The sequence below is a fragment of the Siphateles boraxobius genome, unplaced genomic scaffold (assembly GCF_051911475.1).
Source record: "Siphateles boraxobius isolate OS27281-9 unplaced genomic scaffold, OSU_SipBor_1 66, whole genome shotgun sequence".
NCBI lineage: Eukaryota > Metazoa > Chordata > Actinopteri > Cypriniformes > Leuciscidae > Siphateles > Siphateles boraxobius.
In genome coordinates, this window is record NW_027509193.1 from 22,522,068 (window position 1) to 22,544,050 (window position 21,983).

The window sequence follows — 21,983 nt, forward strand, 5'->3', positions numbered from 1 at the left end:
TAACTTTCAACACACTCAAATGCAGGTTAGTGTGATAGTGTAGACCAAGTGAAACAGCGCTGCGTTGCCTCACAAGTTTAATTAATCAAATAAACTGACCTGTCTGAGTATTAATTCAGCACTTTTGGGTTGTTTGGTAGAATGAAATGTCTTTATTCCTTTATATCCGCGGGACTAGCATGTAGTGTTGATATCTGTCTCTCATTATCAATCGCGCCCTGCTTCATACCACAGTCATGTTATAAACATCAATGTATTCACTCATCCATATTAGATCCATCAGTATGACGGCAAGTTCCATAATTCCGCGTATGCATCATCAACCTACTCCTTTAGAGAGGTTAGCGTAAGAGGTTAGCAACCCCTAGCGGCGAAAAAAGTTACGTATTGTAGCTTTAAGGATAACTTTTGCTAAATTAAGTGAGGGTTTTTTTTCCATGGAGTAATACAAATAAACTTAATTCAAGAAGTTTTGAGTTCTGAAACTTACGGGAAATGTTTTTTAGTACAATGACTCTTATGTGTCAAAGGGTCAAGGAAAATTTGATTTCTCAATTGATGACCCCTTTTATTTTATGCGATTTTACTTCTCAATTAGTATTAGTCTTGTTTTTAAGGATATTTTTACTTGATGCTCAATAAGAAAATTAAGTGTGAATGGGAGAGGGAACTTGAAAGGATGACAAATGTGCACTTTCATGAAACTTTCAGTTGTGTGATTATGGGTTTGATGCAGATCTCACAGTTGGAGACACAGTTGATCAGATTCTGTCCTTGAATATGCTGATTCTGGAGCAGTTCTCATCCAACAAAGACTGTTGTGTGGCTGCACTAGCTGACAATGTCCTTGAGACTTTGAAACACTGTGTGTAGTCGTGTACCTTTTGTTTGATGTGCATTTTTCTAAACAGGTATGCAGCAGTAATGAATGCGTTGGAATGGACATAACCTGCTTGCGATGCTGCCAGAGTAGAGTGAGTGTGTGTGCGTGCGTGTGTGTGTGTGTTAGGATGTAGAGCCTGTAAGGAGCAGATGGTGTCCTCTGTAATGTTGAAGTGTATCGTTTCTCTATTCCCATCGCCAGTCACAAGGTGTCCATCTGGGGCTGCCTTTACACTGAAATAACTCTGCTCATTTCAATATGTGCATTTATTTGCAACAGAGAGCTAAAAAGCAGAGTCAGACTGTCCGTAGTGTTTCTTTAAGCATTACTCTTCCTCTGTCAGGATTTTCTCTGTCACCTTGAAGCAGAATGAGGAGAGTTATTTGAGAGATGGTTTCACACACTGATGAAGCGTTATTGGTTTGGTGACAAGAAGTGCTGCGGCTGTGTCAGGCATATTGAATTGGGTTTAAATGCATCACGTGCGCACACACACACATGCACACTAACTGTGTTGGAGAAGATAATTTAAATCTGTAGCTTTCCAAGCTATTAGATACTCCTTAATAGTTATGCTATGGTCATGCTGCTACTCTTTCCACAACTTGAAAAAACAACTTGCTAAATAAAAAAAACCTACAATGCCACCCAGGAACTCATATCTGTTAATATGTTTTTAAATTGGTTTTATTTTCATGAACAGATTTACTGCAAAGAATCAATTGTTCTTGCTCTACATATATACGGAGAGAGAATACTGCCTTAGTTTACTGCTTTAGTGTGCTTTTTGTTTGAAAAAAGTAGCTGGAAAGTTACAGTTTTGAAAACGTTTCAACTACTGTCTCTCTATACTGAAAAATATACTTAATTTGCATATGGATGCAATGTACTGTAGAAAGTGAAACTTGAAGGCTAAATGTGCTTTTATTTGTTAATCATTTATTGGTAGTTATTGAGAGCTGTTTGATTTCATTTTTGGCAAGGTCATCTATGTTTCATTTTGTTTGTATGGTAACAGATGTTTTAACAGACGTCTCTCTGCTCACTGGTATTGTAGTTGAGGATGTCCTTTTTATTATAATTTATTTTATTTGTTTTTTCAAATAGCTTTTTTTTCTTTTATTTCATATTTTATTTTCACCCTATAATTTAGTTTTAGTAATTTGTTTTAGTATATTTCCTTTAGTTTAGCTTTAATTATAGTATTTGATATGTTGACAATTTAAAACAATTTAAAAGTAAATGCATTTAATTAGACTTTTTTTTATTGTGTTTACATTGTTTTAATGTTATGTTTGAAAAATGTATTTAGATTAGGTTTGTTTGTAAAATGTTTGTTCTTTTTTATATATAGAATTTACAATATTAACTTTATTAAAGGGTAAGTTCGGCGTTATACAAGTAAAGCCCTGTTTTAAAATCGTTTCTGATGAAATTGAACCATTGTATAGGTGGGGGGGTGCTAACACAAAAACCTAAAATTCTCGGGACAGCAGCATGTGTCCAAATTTTAATCTTAACCGTTCGATTTCATCAGAAACGATCTTAAAACAGGGCTTTACCTGTAAAACGCCGAACTTATCCTTTAACCTTATATTATATGATATTAACCGTGTCACTCCCTCACTTTTTTAATTTCATCTTCCCTAATTTATATTGCTCCTTTGCTCACTGCAGTCTTTCTCTCTACTCTTTCACCTCTCTCCCTCTTTTTCTTCCGTTTTTTGTCTCTCTTCCTCTTTAGTTATCTCTTTTATTCTCTTTAGTGCATGTGCTTTTAAGCTCAATCCTAAAATCTGCGCTCCCATCCATCATGATTTCCTCATGATTTCCCGCTCAAATCTACTCCTTATTGTCCTCACTCTGGCGCGAGAGCTTTGTCTCTTCTGTCCGACATTTCTCCTCGTCTTTGTATATCATCTCTGTCCCAGCGGCAGCTGTTCTCTGGTCTAACGTGCTCTAAACATGCTGAGAATGAGTGCTGTATTGATCTGCAGTCAAATGCCAGTGTATGTACTGCTGAAAAATGAAGCTCATGTGCTGTGTTACGGTGTTGCTTTGCTCATTTTCTCCTGCTTGCTTGCACAAATGCTTTGGTTATGTGTTTGGTTACATAACTCTGAGTATCCCTGCTACCTTCACTCTCTGTGTTTGTCTTTTTGTAGGTGATGTTGGCCGAGAAGAAGGGTGGAGATGAGCTGTATGCCATAAAGATCCTGAAGAAGGATGTGGTAATCCAGGATGATGATGTTGAATGCACTATGGTGGAGAAGAGAGTGTTGGCCTTGTCAGGAAAACCCCCCTTCCTCACTCATCTGCACTCCTGCTTTCAGACCATGGTACTACAGCTTCTCTTCTCGTCTGGTCTCATTCCTTCTCATCTCACCTCTGCTATTCTCTTTCGGTCTCTTCTTTCTTCTCGTCTTTTCTCGCCTCTTCTCTTCTCGTCTCTTTTCATCTCTTCTCATCTTTTCTATCATCTCTTCTCATTCCTTCTCATTTCACCATTTCTATTCTCATGTCGTCTTTTCTTGTCTCGTCTCTTCTCATCTTTTCTCTCAATCCTTCTCGTCTCACCTCTGCAATTCTCTTCTCGTCTCATCTTTCTTTGTCTCTTCTCGCCTCTTCCTGTCTCGTCTCTTCTCCACTTTTCTCTCATCTCTTCTCATTCCTTCTCGTCTCACCTCTGATATTCTCATCTCTTCTTGCCTCTACTCATCTCGTCTCTTCTCATCTGGTCTCTTCTCTTTTTTTCCCACCTCCCTCTTCTCGCCTCTCCTATATTGTAGTCTTGTCTCTTCTGTTCTTGTCTCTTTTATTGTAGTCTCATCTCACATGTTCTCTTTTCATCTTTTCTCTTCTCATCTCTTCTTTGACATAAGCATAAACATGGGCACATGTCACTTCGTATTCTTTCATTTTGTAGCATTTGACCAAACATACACACACGTGTGCACACACACACACACACACTTGAATCCATCCCTCCCATCCCCCACACGGTGCTTAGAGACTGCAGTCATTTGTACATCGACAAGAATGGTGTGTGTGTGTGGTCATGTGAATGTCGACATGCTCACAGTGGGGTAGCGCGCCACACACTCATCTGTGGCCGCAGCAGAGCTGTGACAGGCAGCATCGCCGTCTCTCCACATCCTACTGAGCGCCGCATGAGCCCCTGTCACCGACAGCAAGATAGCAAGAGACGAAGAAATCGAGACAGGAAATGAGAGTCAAAGGATAGAGAGTACTGAGTCAGAAACCAATGAGACTATGGGGGAGGAAAAGATTGTGACGTCGTGCGGCTAAAGTTCTTTTATGCCTGATTTTTCTGGAAACGCATTGGATCTCAAACAACCCTACGTCTCTAAATCATCTCCTCCTTCGCACGCACGTTCGTTAAGAGCAAATAAAGCCTGGTTAGTGGCAAGATACCCAAGCGGGGTGATGGGAGGGGATTTCTTTATGGAGGGGGATCAGTCACAGGAGGAATTTGACAGCCAAACAGCTGCAGTCATGTAGATTATCCTCAAGCCTATAATGGGGAATGAGGAGTAAGTCAGGTGTGTGTGTCTGTGTGTGTCTGTGTGTGTGTGTGTGTGTGTGTGTGTGTGTGTGTGTGTGTGTGTGTGTGTGTGTGTGTGTGTGTGTGTGTGTGTGTGTGTGTGTGTGTGTGTGTGTGTGTGTGTGTGTGTGTGTGTGTGTGTGTGTGTGTGTGTGTGTGTGTGTGTGTGTGTGTGTGTGTGTGTTTGGTTTTGTATGGTGATGTGTTGTAGTTCTGGGGGTTTAGGTAGTTGGTGTGTAGTGGAGTGAGGTAAAGACTCTTTCCTGCCCTCCCTCTTTCCTTCCTGACAGTGATGGGACCTCCTTTAAGACTGCTGCCTAGCAGTCCCTGTCCCTCTCGCACTCTTCATCACTTTCAGTCTCTTAATCCTCCCTGACTCTAATTCCAATGACCATCACACACATACACATACACACAAACAAACACACAGCACCACCACTGCAGGAAATTACACCACCCGCAACTGATGCAAAATAAGCCTCATCATTACAGGAAGAAAGCCAATAAAATGGAGCCCAGGGAAAATGTGTCTGAAACTTGCAGATATGAAGATGTCCAGTGTGTGTTGATCCCTGGATTTTGGCCCCTGGGATTTGTCTCGTGTGTACTTGTTTGTGAATGTGCAGTTGTGTATGTGGAATGCGTTAAAATGTCTTATGGGTCACTAACAGTAAATGTTTTTTGCAGGGGGTTGAGTGACAGTAAACCTATATATATATATATATATATATATATATATATATATATATATATATAAATATATAGATAGATAGATAGATAGATAGATAGATAGATAGATAGATAGATAGATAGATAGATATAGCATGACTAAACCCATCCAATTTCCAAATTAATGACTCTTATTAATCAAAAATATACAGCGTGACCAGTTTAATCCAATTCCTGAGTCAAACAGTTATGAACCACTCTGCAGAACTGTTCTGTTTCTTTATTGTTGTCAGATACCTGAATGTCAATAAATCAAAAACATGCAGCATGACTAATTTCGTCAAATTCCAAAATTAATGACGCTTATGAGCTTTTTCTTTTCATTTAGTGAATCAAAAACAGAATATCTCTACAGTTACTGAATTACTGTAAATTATTACTTTTGTCCTGTCCAATTCAAAATAAACCAAGAACCTGTAACAATGTGGCTGCAGTAATCGTATGCCACAGAAAAGCTTTTATTTACAATCAAAATAGTAAAATGCTGGAGACTGCAGAGTAATAATAGTACAACCACCCAAACATAATGGCACACGGACAATGAGCAGAGGGAACTAAGGACTTAAAAACTTGACTTCTGTCATCTATTCTCAGCTGTCCTGTATTTGTCTCTTAACCTACTGTCTCTGTGTCTTCAGGACCGCCTGTACTTTGTCATGGAATACATCAATGGTGGGGATCTCATGTACCATATCCAGCAGGTCGGGAAGTTTAAGGAGCCCCACGCTGTGTGAGTACAGCTCTCATCTCTGTCTCCGCATAGCGTCATCAAGTGGCTACACTGCAAAACGGGGCATTTTCAGAGTCAAATCAAAAGCAAAACGTTACTGACCAATGATTCTTTTGAGGAAAAAGGGCCAGTGAGCTCACCAACGTTAAATGTTGACTTCACAGAACTTGTTCACAGTTGAACTCACTGATAAGCTGTTCAATCAGCTAACTGTTTATTTCACCATCAGCTCACCGATTAGTTAATCGATGAGCACATTGATTAGGTCATTGATGAGCTCACCATATGTGTCTGTTAGTTGAATGTAATTTAGCTAGCACATAGTGTAGAATGAACAGGAGCTCTCCTTGTTATTGTTGGATGATGGGGAGAAAGGAGGGACATTCAAAGGGCAGAAAAAAATTCCCGCTGTGCAGTGTTGTCACTTAAGTGACCTCAAACTAGTTTGGGCCACTCTTTCTGCTGTCGCTCCTCCTCCTCTTCCTCAGTGCCCTCCTGTTGGAGAAATGAGGTGTCTACTCAGCATAATTTGTAATTAGGTGTACGAAAGCCAGGTGAACCTGCTCTCCCCATCTTTGACTTTCTCTTTCACTCTTCTTTTTTTCTTTTATCTCTATTTCTGCAGATGTATTCATCTCTCCCCCTGTGGTTTGTTGAGGTGTTGAGTTGAGGCAGATGGGATGAAAAATATAATGCTTATTTGTGCAATATGTTTAATCTATGGTAATAAAGTAATTGTTGTTTTAACAATGTGCGAGATGACATTATCAGTGGCCATTTTGCAAAAACCCAACACACACACTTGATAGTGCTCGCTTTCAGTGCATGAAGTAACCTAGAAGAATGCAGTTAGAATGACCCCAAAATTCAAGATATGGGGGCAAAAATGCCCCTGTGTGAGTTTATGTCTTATATTTATACCATAATTTAGCAACATCACATGAGCAACAGTGCCGTTTTCCCAAATATCAGCAGGAATGTGCTCATCAGCATGATCAACAGTTCAATAAACAAGAAGATAATATTGTGAGTTATATTTTAGACACAATATTGTTAGTATTGTCTGTATTTGCACGATTTCATCAATTAAAATAGTTCTAAACAAAACCATAGATTAACCAACGTGTGTTATCTAGCAACGCATAGCGGTGCTTCATTATTGAATGAGTCATGTGCTTTAAACAAATCTGATGAGTCAATAATTCAATGACTCTTGAAGACAGTCACTTGCTTTGTTCCTGAATGAATCAGTCACATGAACTTTTGCATTTTGTTGATTCTGATTTAATTCTATTGGTAATAGCCCTATATTGTCTTATTATATAATATTTATTGATTAAATGTAAGACCTTGACGTAGAAGATCTGTACTAATATCTAATAAGGCTAGAAAAAGGTCATAATGCCCCTAGAAATCAATTTAAGGGGGTAAATAACACCCCTTAATGAAATGTTAATGTCTGTCACTGCTGTGAACTAACCACCACCACCACACTGAATATGAAATATGAATGAATATGAGCTCTGGGAATTTAGTGGTCCATGACAGACCTAGACCAGCCAAGGTACCAGCACGCTCAGAATATTGTCTAATTATTATTATCGACAGAATCTAAGAAAATGGGTTTTTTTGAAAAGTCAATATCGCACACCCCTACTCTTACATTCAATTTTTTAGTTTAAAATTAGTATTAGATAAGTAAAAGGTTCGAGGTAAACTAGTTCTCCTACTAATAAAGTGAACCCGGAGAATTTTGCACAATCGCAAGTGACATAGTCTGATGCCTGAATTCATTTAAAGTCATCACATACAAGCTGAAATTCCTGTGAACCACCCTGTAACTAATTTGAAGAAAGAAAGAACCAACGGCAAATAGACAGGCGTTTGAGGAGGATCTCAGTATGGACGGCACCTTGGCAGTAGATGACTGAGCTGACCTTTGCGGCAATCTTTTCTCAGAACCGCGTTCTGTCTCCACATCTAACAAGCTTCATCTCTATTTGCTTTGCTTTCAGCTTGCTTTCTGCCCTTTATCATAAAGAATTAGCCTGTCTCTATGGAGGAGAGCCACATTGTCAATGTGTTGGATATGAAGCGTAGCACAGTTCAAAGGTCAGGGTGATTATAAGCGTCCAATGACTTGGAGGACCTGCTTGATTGCAGCATTACAATGATTGCGGCATGTTTTGGCTTTTGGTAGTAGAGTAGATCCAGGTTTCCACATGCAAAATCCCACAATGGTTGTATGGAACACAGTAAGGGGCTTTTATTTGTATGTATTAAGAAATAATGAGAGTCAGTCTTATTTGATTGCGAGACACAGCATATTTTTACACTAGCAGTTTAGTTCAAAACTGGGCACGGTTCGCATGAAAAATCGGTAATGTGAAAGCTGTCATGCAGACCCTGGAGCGCACCGGGATACCGAACCTGACACTACATGTAGGAGTGTGAATAGGAATGTGAAACCAACCCGGACTCGGTTCACACTTTTTTGGGAAGTAAAGTAACCAATTCAACACTAATTCAACAAAAGCTTGTAGGAGTGTGATGGTTTACCTTGGATTCGAGCAAAAGTGAGCGTGCAGTGTCATTTTGTAGAGTGAGTGCAATAAGAGCAGCAAATAAATGGCATACTACACACAAACAGTAAACCCAAGTGTCGATCACTCTGCTGTTTTTATTTTGTGTGTGCTGATGTAAGATGAACCCAAATGCACCAGGGTTCGATACAATCGAGTGTGAAACCAGACTCGGACAACATAAATACTGTTTCTGTCAGGCCCACTTTATAGTCAAATACAATTGACAATTAACATACAGTTAGGATTGGCGGTATGGGTCTGTTGTGGCCAATAACTCCCTGCGCATCCATGCAGCCTAGCATGGATAAGAGCAGGGAGAGCAGCAATAACCACCGTTAGGATAAACAGAACAGAACCAACATTAATGTATTGCAGATATTATTAATTCAAGTTTTGAATGTACAACATAATTCAAGAATTCAGTCTGATTCAAAGGGGAATCAGAATGCCATCCTGACTGGGCGAGAGGAGGAGCTGGGGATGGAGGAGGGTAATTTGCTCCTGAGAAACGCGATAGCTGCTAATAATACTGAAGGAGCTTATACTGTATATGGATGCTGTGATAGGTGTCGTATTCATATAGGTAGACGTGGATCAGCTGAGAGACCTACCAGAACTCTTGATTTTCTTCTTACTTTGCTCCTTCTCCCCTATTCTTTCAGTATCTTGATATATAGCCACTATATATTCACAAAATACACACAAACATCTAGTTTAAACAAAAAGCCATTTAGTGACAATTACCGCAAATGGTAATAACACAGCTTTAATTATGGAAGACGAATCTCTGTGAGTTTTGTAAATGAAGCTCAAATGAAGCTGTAAAATTGTTGCAAATGTTTAGCAAATTCTCCTCTCGTTTTTCTTTCTCTCTGAGTGGTGATAGCCGAAGGCTAGTTGCTGCTCTGGCCTGGGAACAGAAGTTATCTTTTGACATAATCTGGCTCTGTAGTGAGCCCTTTTTTCTGCTCCACCCCCAGCTGCATTAGTCACTGAACACAGATGCTAATTCTCTTCAAATGTTGCTCTAAAATATGGGACAGACAAACACGCCACCTGATAAATAAAATATTACTGCATGCTTGTAATAATAACAGATATCTGGCTTGGTCAATCTCTCTTATGTCTTTTCTGAGGGCAAAGCTCCAGTCTCCGTGATCTCAACAGAAAAGACACCTTTATCAAATGCATCTTTAATTATTACTTTTTAGGCAGATATCTGGAATACTTGATTCTGATTGGTCAGATGTCACTCTATGCAGACCCCTCTACTTCGTGTTGGGAGTTTATTTTGTGATAATGGCCATCTGACCGGCTTTTGACCATCCACATTTTCCAAGAAAAGCAGCTAAACTGATTCATCTCCTGTGCTCTGATGTTCATATTGATTCAGATGTGTGTGTGTCTTTAGGTTCTATGCTGCAGAAATTGCCATAGGCCTGTTCTTCCTGCATTTGAAGGGCATTATATACAGGTGAGTGAAGCCCAGACAGCAACACACATATTAGTCACATATAGAAGTGGAAAGAGACTTGCTGATAACAATTGACTGCTCAGTATGGCCACAGCAAGCGTATTTAGAGCAGCTGGGGTATTAGACGACTTGCTTCCAGAGCAACACACAAAACACATTTGCTTACACATAGCAATTGATCTGTATTTGTCGAGTCGATGCTGTATTTAATTTGAAGCAAATAAAAACAAGGCTTTGAGAGATGGAAATACTGTCCATTCAATTTATTGTACTGTTGTTTTTGTGTGTCTGAATGATCGTTTGAGTGACGATCATTCATCCAGTGAAACATTGACAACACAATATGTCTTTCCACAATTATTTTGTGGACAAAAAATATTGGATATCTTGGGTTGTAATTAATTAAACATGACCTTCGTCTTAATGAAACAATTCAGCGTTTTGGCTTGTTTCGCGTTTCATTACATTACAAAAAACATTATTCTTTTTCATTGTACTAGTGTAGCAAGTCAGCCCCTGGACGATGGCCTAAACAGGAAGTAGGGCTGTAATCCAGTCTGTTAACACAAAACATGTTTCCACATCAAACAGACAACACTCATGAATACTTTACAAAGCCCTTTTTTCTCCTTCATCAAGCTCACCTGTAAAGCTGCATAGGCCGGCCAGTGTATTGAATATTAATGGGGTAGTTGAGATGATTTTGCTAGTGACGTAAAAAAGTTAATGAATATTGCAATGATTTGATATGCTTCATTGCCATTTGTCCAAAAGTCTGCACTGTTAGACTAGTTTCATGATTTAAGAAAGATGATTAAATATTGTTCTGGATTGTAATACAGCAATAGAGTTGGTAAATTCATTAATTTTCTGTGAATCGTTTAAAATTTATGTATCCATATGGTATTTCGTTTGAAGTACTTTAGGAAAAAAGCTACATAGCTAAATATTGTTGTGTGACATCATTGAATAACACATTCTCACAGTCATTTTCCATTGTGATTCATCTCACCTCTTTGTGCATCAGAGATCTAAAGTTGGATAACGTCATGTTGGACGCGGAGGGTCATATCAAAATTGCTGACTTTGGGATGTGCAAGGAGAACATGCTTGATGGAGTCACCACCAAGACCTTCTGTGGAACCCCTGACTACATTGCCCCTGAGGTAAGTGCTCTGAAAGGTACATGTCTGATAATGTGTAGCAATGTATTGAATGAGAGAGAAGAGCCAGTGGCCTACATATTTCATGTGTGTATAATTCATGGACATTTGCTAATGCAGTAGTACATCTACCAGAGCTTCACCAGAGCTATACTTGGTCTCACACCTACCCCCCTTTACCAGTCAGTACTTAGACTAATCTTATATTGGGATAATACATGAAAACTTCAACATCAGAGCTGACTCGATGAGGAAGTTAGTTGTCTGAATTGTTCAGTCTGATTCGGTCTGATTCACAAACATTTGACCAGATCCATTCAAATGAAAAAGGGGGTTGGGGGGAATGTTTAAAAAATTTAGGATTCATTTTTCTTGCATTAAATGAAAATCATTACTAATCAGAAACTGTATTTAAAAATAATATTTGAAGGAGGTACTTTTTACTCTACTGTTCAAAAGTTGATAGATTGGTCATATTTTTTTTAATATATTTTCATTTGAAGTCTCTTTTTTTCACCAAGGCTGCATTTATTTGATAAAATATAGTGTAAAAAATGTGATTTTGTGAAATATTATTACGATTTAAAATGTCTGTTTTGCTATTGTATTATATTTTCAAATGTAATTTGTTGCAGTGATGTCAGAGCTGAATATTCAGGCATAATTTCAGTCTTCAGTGTCACATGACCCTTCAGAAATCAGCTGAATATGCAGATTTTTGAGGAAACGTGATTATATATAACAAAAGAATTCTGGAAAAAAAAAATATATGAAGTTCAGAAGAACTGCATTTATTTGAAATAGATCTCTTTTGTAGACACCACATTTTTTAATGGTAGCACCGCTATATAAAGGGACCTCTTTACATATTCCTTCTATAACTAGTTTCTGATTATTAAGGAGATTATTAATGAGGTATGTTGGCAAATCTGTGCTACAATAGAAGGAAATTAATCAAATACAGGATTTTGATTTAAATACTAGTGACTATACATGTTGCTGGTTTTACAATATAAAAAATGTTAAATGGCAAAGAACAATAATATAAAACATTTTTATTGTGCTAAGTGTGACCATCCTTAGGTTAACATAATGACATAATCTAATATAACTGCTCTAGATTAACATTGTGGATAATTCAATTTAAATATCAGGTAAAATACTACTAGGTTAGACACCCTGAAAATAAATAATATAAAAAATAAATAAGAAACATAGCGTATGCAGTTTTCTTTATAATGACTGTATTCTCTCATACGGTGTTGTTTTTAGAAAGCAAACTCACTTAATTCAGTTTCACATCACCTATAAATCATTATGTAAATGTTAAATGTTTTAAAATGAGTTTACTCACTAACAAATGTGAATCTTATTTTTTGATATGTAAAAATCTACAAAGAAAAGCTTTTCCCAAGGCATTTCTCCAGAGCAAAATATGCCAAAAGATGATTTTGAAATGACCACCAGGACACAGTATGTCCAAGAAAAGCTTTGTATTGTTTTATTGAAAGTCATCCTTTCAATATTAACCACTGTATTGCCATCTCATATGTGTGTAACATCTCAAGTCATGTGCCCGTAGTAAAGAAAATGGATGTTACCCAGAGTCAGCATCATGTAATAGAAAGTACATCTCACCGAGCACCACGTGGTACAGCTCCAAGTGTAACCTGAGAAGGATTCATTCATTCAACAACACACTCCCAAACCCAGACACAACACGCTGTAGGAGTGGAAGGAGTTCAGTTCACTTAGTCCTCAAAGCTTTAGCTATTTCATATGTGTGCAAGACACTTTACAGCATGTAAAACACATGTTGAAAGCACCATGAACACTTCAGGGCTTCTGAAACTCTCCAGCATGTGATTGTGCGGATTGATTTAAATAATTACAGCTGTCCTTGGAGTGTTACCCATTTGTAATTGGTTCTGTTTACGCCTTACGCCTTGTGTGTCTGTTTCAGATCATCGCTTACCAGCCATATGGAAAGTCGGTGGACTGGTGGGCTTTTGGAGTTTTGCTCTACGAGATGCTGGCTGGCCAGGTAAGAGTTATGACAACCCAGATCAAGAAGGCACACGTCAAGGGGTTTGTGCCTTTTCGGCCTTCTCTCATTCGCTCCGTTTCATTTCCTCTCTGCTGCTTGCAGTAAATCACCTCTCGCTATCTCAAGGTCAGTTTTTATTAATTACGCTCTGCAAATCTCCCGAGACTAACAGCAAGTATTTCATGCCTATCGGGCTCAGTCAATTATTTATGAATTGTTCTGAAACAAGTCAAGCTTTGAACGCTAGAGAAAAAAGTCTGAATTGTTTCCAGCCGAGACTGCTGCTGCTGTCCTGACAAATGGACGTCGTAATTCTCTCTAGTCTTCCCTGAATAAACAAGATTTGAAGAGGCACTTTTATGGTGATGACTTTCAAATTTCTGATGTTAAAGAAACACGAGTGAAAACTGCAAGCAAATGAGACATAATCCATGTTATTATTGTCGACCATTTATAGTGACAGCAAACAGCATCTTCCTGTCACCTTCACCCGCTCTTCTCGCTCTGTCTCTTCCCACAGCCCCCGTTTGATGGTGAGGATGAGGACGAGCTTTTTCAGTCCATCATGGAGCACCATGTGTCCTATCCCAAATCCATGTCCAAGGAGGCTGTGGCCATCTGCAAAGGGGTGAGCAGCCAGTATACATCACATTCCTGAAGCAGTGACCAAAATCCTGTCTCATACTGCAGAGAAATGTCCAAAACATTTCAAATTATAATTGTTTTTATTATTTGGTCGTCAAATACAGTGGCATTCAAATGTTTGCGGTTAGAAGTTTTTTTTTTTTTTAATGTATAAAAATTGAATTCTTTAAAGCAAGGATGCATGAAATTAACAGGAAAGACATTTCTAATGTTGCAAAAGATTTCTATTTCAAATATGTGCTGTTCTTTCTATTCTTTTGAACCATTCTACTCATCAAAGGACCCAGAAAAAATTTAAAGCACCAAATATTAAGCAGTACATCTATTTTCATGTTTCTTGAGCAGCAATTATGATTTCTGAAAGATCATGTGACACTGAAGGCTGGATTAATGATTATTTTGCCATCACAGGAATAAATTACATTTTAAAATATATTCAAATAGGAAGCAGTTATTTTAAGCTGTAATAATATTTCACAATATTTCTTTCTTTTTTTTTACTCTATTCTTAATCAAATAAATGCAGCCTTAGTGAGCAGAAGAGACTTCTTTCAGAATTTTTTTTTTTAATCTTACGTACCGAAACTTTTGAACAGTAGAGTATATAAATTGAATTGTGACATAACTTTTTATTTACCCAGTTCTCGTTACCATAATTCAAAAATAATTGAATTAATTTATGTCATGAGAATACATGCCTTTTTTGAATGACAGTCAATGGAGTAAGAATTAGTAGTTACAGCATCTACTGGCAGGGGCTGAAAGGGTCATGCTAACAAGCCACACCTTGACCCCTTGGCCTGAGTGAACCCAAAAGGGTCAAATTCATTTCAGGTTGACTCATGGGCCAGAAGGTGCCGATACAGTCCAACTCATCAGCGTGTCCCTGAGAAAGTTGCTTCAAGGTGACTGTCTCTGCAGTTCACATACTATAAGTTGCTTTGAATGAAAATGTCCAGTAATTATATGACCTCATGTGATGCATTATGAATCACTTATTCATAGCTGCAGTGGTCATTGCAGTTCGCTCTCAGCTGCCTTGAAAAATTCCACAACCTCTGACCTAGCCTTTCAATATGCACGCCACGGCCCTCTCTCTCTCTCTCTCTCTCTCTCTCTCTCTCTCTCTCTCTCTCTCTCTCTCTCTCTCTCTCTCTCTCTCTCTCTCTCTCTCTCTCTCTCTCTCTCTCTCTGACTCTCTCACTCGAGCGCTGGCAGGTGAAGCAGCGAGTACACATGATCTAATTCTTTATTTGAGAGATCTTCTCTCCTGCAGATAAAAGCACACAAACATACGGCCTTAGACGGCACACAGTGGGAATGCCAATGACTCTTGGCTGTGGGCAGGACCCAGGATATCAGCTCTGTTAGTTTCCTGCTTTTGCTAGAGCCGGCTAGGCTGGCTTAAAAAGGATATGAATGTTTTTTTTTTGTTTTTTGTTTTTTGAATGTGAAGATAAAGCCCCAACAAAACCAGACAAAAGCCTCAGAATGTCAGGGGCATCTCAGTCAATAGTATAACATATTCCCTAAAAGTGCTCGAAAGGGAGCTGTCTCCTATTTGCTTATTCTTTACATGTTTCTGTTCTTTCTACTTGTCACTGCGGTGTCAGAGTGGAGCATATGGCTGCTGAGAAAAGAAGAAAAGAGTTTTGTAGAAAAATGAAAGCCAGGGATGTGCCGTGGAGGACGAGGGTACAATCTTGTGGTGGTTGGGATATGATACATCTGTTATCCGGGTGAATCTCACAAAACCTGTCAACAGCATTAAAATAAAGAAAGTCAAGGACCATTCAAATCAATTTCCCAGTTCTTATTACCGTAATGCGCAAATAATAATAATAATAAATAAATGCATAGGGCGTGTGTTCATAAGATTAACAGACATAGACTTTCCCTGGGCTTTGATCATCTACCCAGCGTGCCGTCTGGTGACCCATTTTGTTTGAGTTAGGACAATGGAAATTTTTAGTATTGGGAGGACAACAATTTCTGGAATATAAAGTGGAAAGGGAGATGAGAGAGCAGGTGTCTCCGGAGGGACCTGCGCACTAATACATTCATGCTAATGTGAGCATTAAATAATGAATCAACCCTCTGCGTTCAGAATCTGAATGCTACCCCTCTTTGACTGGCTTCGTGAAAATACAGCATGCTGCTGGGTAAAGCCTTATAAACAAAAGACCCCCTCCTCTCCTCCCTCTGTTCCCTCATTCTGCCTCTCTTTTATACATCCTTTCATTTTCCGTCTATTTTCTCTCATGGATATAGATTCTCTGGATAACCCTCGTCTTTTCTGCTTGTCGCAACTTTTTTCTTCCTCGACTTATCCTCTTTTTTTTGTCTTCTCCTCAGTTTGTCTGCAGAGCTCACTGTCTTGATGAGTTCTGTCTGCCTCTCTCTTCCATAGTATCTGCTGTAAGTGCTTGCTGAACTTCTCTAATAGCTTAATTCTGCAGTGCAGCAAGTGTGTCAGATCCTGGAGGCCTCTCTCCACAACAATCTCCTAAAATAGAGCAGGAATACTAAATGAATCCTTGACATTTAAGACAGATTGGAAAATCCTGTAAGTTTGGACAAGCACGGCTTTAGGCGTGTGGCGCTGCCGCCCGCGCTTCCGGGAAAGCTACAATGGAGCCATGCATTATAAATGAGGTATTTCCCTTAACCAAGCGGAGCAATTGCTCTTCCAGCACGGTAATTGAATGACTAATTTAGTCTGGACTTGTGACTTTCAGAGGACAGATGGACAAATTGAACGTAATAAAAATGTTGATGCCTTATTCTGCCATAAAAAAGCAAATCCTCCTCTTTGCTTCTGAAGGGCCTGGGGTTTTAGTTGAAGGGGATATAGGCTTTTATGCACAGAACATCGGCTGAGGGAATATTCATTTGTGCCACTTACAGCGACAGATTGCAGAGAAACAGCACAGTGAGTGTATTAAACTCTCTGTAAGACGTGATGTCTATATTGATGCACCAAATTTTTATAACTGTGTCTCACAACTTACTAAGCTGCCTACCTTGACAGCATTTTTGGGCATCATGGGTGTATTCGTAATGCCCAAAAATGCTGTTTAGAAAAAAAGTATGAAAATTAATTTGGTGATCATTCATTACATACACTACCATTCAAAAGTTTGGGGTCGGTAAAATAATCTCTTTCTTTATTTGATCAAAAATACAGTAAAAACAGAAATGTTGTAAAATACTATTACAATTTAACATAACTGTTTTCTATATTAAAATGCACGTTATTCCTGTGATGGCAAAGCTGAATTATCAGCATCATTACTCCAGTCTTCAGTGTCACATGATCCTTCAGAAATCATTCTAATATGATGATTTGATGCAAGAAGCATTTCTCATTATCAATGTTGAAAACAGTTGTGGTGCTTAATATTTATGTAGAAATCGTGATGCAATGTTTATTAATGTTTATTTAAAATAGAAATCTTCTGTAACTTATTTATCTTTACTGTAACTTATTAACAGTTGAATGTAGAAGTGTTCTTGTAGCTCAAATGGTAGAGAATGATGCTACCAACACTAAGGTCATTGGTTTAATTCTCAGGTAATTCATTAACTGATCAAATGTATTTGTTCGAATGCAGTGCAATGATAAACTTTGGATAAAAGCATCTGCCAAATGCATAAACATAAAGTACCATCTGACAACATAACTATGGTATGGCACCACCGCCGTACTTTTTGGTAAGTGTAGATAGACAGCTCAATATGTTTTGAGACACAGCATATGCGGATGATAAAGTAGCTGAATTATATTGTATTAATTCTATAAAAAATAATGAAAAAGCTGCCTGATGCGTTTAAGGACTGGTTTAATGAAGCTGACAGAGGCAGAGGATGGCGTACTGCTGAAATGGCTTGTGCAGCAGCAGTAACAGCAGATATGTGCGACTGCAGTGCTCCGAGTGCTAATTGAAGAGTATTATCAGTGTTGATGGAGTGTACAGCTCTGATATCATAGGATTAAAGTGGGATGCTGTGGTTCTTTGATATGGAACACAGCCCAGCACACCGCTGAGAGAGGCTTGGGACACAAGCCTGATACAGGCTGATACGCCATGACTAAGGCCAATCTAGAGCTCGCACACAGACTCTCGCTCACTTTTTTCTTTTTTCCGCTTTCTTTTTGCATATGCTGTATTTGTCTAAGTGCTTGTCACTATACACTGACAGTACAATGGTATCTCAAGCCATCTGTCAAACCATCTGAGTGTAGATTCTGGTGCATGCTCAGCTTAATGCCTGTTCTTGATACTGTTGGAATGTAGCTAATGTGAAAGTGGAGATCTTTTGTCTTTTATATGTATTGTTTATTGAGTTTTCCTCATTGGGTAGAAGGTACTGTTAGAATGAGCCATTACATAATCATTCACATTCTCAAGTGATAATAATCCACCTTGTGATCAATAAGGGAATTTTAAAAATTGTGATTTCCAGATGTGGAAATGTCTTAAAAATTAGTCAAATTGTAGGTTTGGGAATAGTTACTTTAGGCCTATGTTTGAGTTGGTTATTGCTTGAACACCAAAATGTTTCAAATTGTTCTGCCCATGCACTAACAAAGTTACAGAGTAAAAAGTCTTCAATATTTTTATTATCTCTGCAGATGTACTCCCCAACAAAATCACTACAATCATTCTAGAATGATTATTTTCAATACATAAAATACATATATAAAGTATAGTAGTTTAATTTTGTTTTTAATTCTATTCATTGTTGTTGAAACCTTATCCATTATGAATTCTTATCCCAGTACCATGAAAGACTAGAAAAGTAATGGAACTTTATTAGTTCAAAAACCATTGAAAAATATATACTTGTAAGAGTGAACCTTTGGTCATGATCCATCTTAGGTTCATTTGAAAAGACAGTGATGAGCCAAAACATCCCATAGGTTTCTATTGCTGTCTGTCTTTCATGTGACCAACCGAGTCACCGTCACTAACCCAGAGTTAAAGTTTAAGAGCATCAGTGCTGAATTCTCTGAAGAGCACTCCTGCCACACTTCTGTGTAGAGAGCTGAAGAAGGCCAGGAGGGAGAGATAAAGCAATTGACTTGACTCCGATGCTGCAGGTCACTTGTGTTTTTGGCTTCAGTCGGCCTCTAGAGCCTCTCCTGAATTGCACTGTCAGATTACACTGCAGCTCTGATGTTCAGAGCGGGACAGCTGTGAAATATGAGCGGTCAGCTGTACAGAAACAAGCTGAAAAGGAGAGATGGGTAGGAAGGTTTTTTTATAAATCAAATGTAAATTCATGTCCCAGTTATACTTAATATTGTCACATTTTCCTAGTTAAATAAACATTAAATAAAAAAAATCTATTTTGTATTTTTACATAAAACTAACTATGTAGGTAATGTTCTGTTTATTAAATCAAGTATACATTTTTACATAAAGCTATGTAGGTAATGTTCTGTTTATTAAAACCAAGTATAAATTTCATCAATTCAGGTTTTTTTTAAGCATTTTTACATCTATTACAAAATAATAGCTTAAGGCAGTAACAATTTAAACAATACATTTTATTTGTGAACTGGTTCCGCTGTTCTTTTTAATAGTCAACTTATTTTCATCAGTCATCAAGCTAGGTAAGCACTGATCACAGACACGAAGATGTACCTTTAATTTCACCAAGCTGATTTCACACAAAAAAAAAACACAGTCATTATGTTTTCAGACCTAAATCGGTGATATCTAAGTAGCTGAGTTGTTTACTTACTTTTAAGTTGGTCGTCCCATTAACACCATTATGACCGATTCGCGAACAAAACAAGAGGCGGGATTTATCGCATGAACCAATCATAGCGTGATTTTCCCCCATTCATTCTCAATTACCCCTCACCAAACCCACCGCACGCATTAGGGGGTCTGTTAAAAGTCAAAGGGCTAAGGAGAGATGCAATCTCCCGCTGTAACTTTACCTGATGGTGTCACTGTTGGACACTGTTGTGTGTAATGTCACATTTTGTAATATGGATTATTTTCTCGTCCTATTTTTTGATGAGGCACTGCCTCCTCGGAGGAAACGCCCCTTTATAGATTGTGTTTTATAGAAAGATAGATTGATGGGTGGATGGATGGATGGATGGATGGATGGATGGATGGATGTGTGTTTTGAATAGATAGATATTTTTGAATGGATGGCCATATGGATGTAGAGAAAGAATCAGCCAGCTGTGTCTCTGTGGCAGAATGGCCCAGCTGTACATGTCAGCACTGCCACACAGTGAGTGAGTGTGTCCTGGCCCCTGCTGTATACATTAATGATGACAATGATGACAAAGCTTCAGAGGGCAGTGGAGCACACGCCTCTTAGCAAGTGCCATGAGTCCAGAAGACATCTCGGGTCAGGGATTGATCCAACCCATCCCGACCGGCCCCGACCCAGCCCGTTCCTGATCCACTGAGGGTTAAGGCTCTACCAGTCAGCAGATACCTTCATCTCCCTCACTTCACCACCACCTCCACCTGTGCCTTACAAGAGCCTGGAAAGACTTTCTCTGCTGCCATTAATTTTTCATGCGCACTGAGGCGCTGAAGAAGAAGCGGCAAGTTGTTTTTCCCCTCGCCTAATCTCTCCTACACACGCTAAAGTCACTCACTGGAATAAAATAGCCAAACGATTTTGTTATATTCAACATAGCATGTTCTACTAGGGAATAAAACAGCTGTCGGTGAAGGGGGAAAAAGGGAGAGAGTTGGGTGTGCGGAGGAAGCTGATGAAAAGAAGCTGTGCTAAAACAAAGGTTGCAAAGTAACAATTATTTGAACTAAAAAATGTAACGACTTTCTCATTTCTTTTGGATATAGTTTAACGCCCTCCAGGAATATTAATGGAACATGTATTTTTGACCCATAAAACAAAATTCTTGAACAAAACTCTGGAGTGGGGCCAATCTACAGTATGTCAGGTACCCTGGCTGTATTTTGAGCTAAATATTTGAGCTCTGTGTGTTGCATATTAATATAATATAATTAAATAAATATTAATGAAAAATGTATCATGCGGCATACATAAATTATGTAGTAAGGTAGAAACTACTCTCTGCTCATCCTGTAATGTAAATGTATTTTGTCAAAGAAAATAAAGATATGCTATTAATTCTGATTAGCTTGATTAATTATTCTCTATATCATCTATTTAATTTGATTATTTCTTAAGCAACTTAACTATACTATATTCCTAGTGGTCCTCTCACCTCTCTGCTCTGTTCTGTTTCAGCTGATGACTAAACACCCAGGCAAGCGTCTGGGCTGTGGCCCTGAGGGTGAGAGAGACATCAGGGAACACGGCTTCTTCCGTTACATGGATTGGGAGAAGCTGGAGAACAAGGAAGTTCAGCCACCATTTAAACCAAAGGCCGTAAGTCCAGCCAATCACCTCCCTTCTAACACACAAACACATGTTCTCTCTCTCTTACTCACATTCTCTCCTTGTGTGTTTCTGTGATCTGGAACGCTGGTGGTTATTTCAGAATTTAGTCTAAATTGGAGTTTCGTTACCTTTTATCTTTCTTAGCCCGATACTTAACACATAACGCATTACATGATTTGCCAAAGTAAGACAGCATTGCATCAACATTAACAACCCTAATGACTATTCCTAACCCCAATCTGACCTCAACTTGATTTAAACTCATTAGTCACTTCAGTTTGAACTGAATTTAAATTTATATATCAGGAAGTATAATTAAAATAGATTAAAAAAATGTTTGAAATGTCACCTGTAGACATTTGTATTTTTTTAATTTATTTATTTTTTCAGTATATTTAATACATTTATTTAATGTTTATTAGATATTTAATTCATTAATTAATTTTCAGATGTCTTATGGTGACATAACATCTTTCCTAGAATGCTGTAGTTTATGCTAAACATTATACTGTATATTCACTAGATTGAAAATTTGACATTAGATTGATTTTTATTAAGTAAAAAATCAGTTATAAATCTGAAATGGTTTACATTTTGTTTATTTGTTTTTTAATACGTGGCAAAAATAGGATATTTTTACTATAGTTGGCTGTGTAAATTTGACAGTATTAAATATGTTAAATTATGCATTTCAGGGAATAAATTAGAATTATTTGTAAATGTATAAAAAATTTAATTATTTATGAATAATTAAA

General features: G+C 38.1%; 1 protein-coding gene across 6 annotated transcripts in view; it reads left to right on the forward strand.

Annotated features, from left to right (window-relative positions):
• Positions 1-21,983, forward strand: part of prkcbb (protein kinase C, beta b) — a 137,169-nt gene that overhangs the window by 92,458 nt on the left and 22,728 nt on the right. For all 6 annotated transcript variants that reach the window (XM_077213015.1, XM_077213014.1, XM_077213013.1 and 3 more), the window contains 7 exons: positions 3,049-3,222; positions 5,816-5,907; positions 9,904-9,966; positions 10,994-11,132; positions 13,093-13,173; positions 13,697-13,804; positions 21,076-21,216. In XM_077213015.1, coding sequence (XP_077069130.1) covers positions 3,049-3,222; positions 5,816-5,907; positions 9,904-9,966; positions 10,994-11,132; positions 13,093-13,173; positions 13,697-13,804; positions 21,076-21,216 — 798 coding nt within the window. The remainder of the gene's footprint in view (positions 1-3,048; positions 3,223-5,815; positions 5,908-9,903; positions 9,967-10,993; positions 11,133-13,092; positions 13,174-13,696; positions 13,805-21,075; positions 21,217-21,983) is intronic.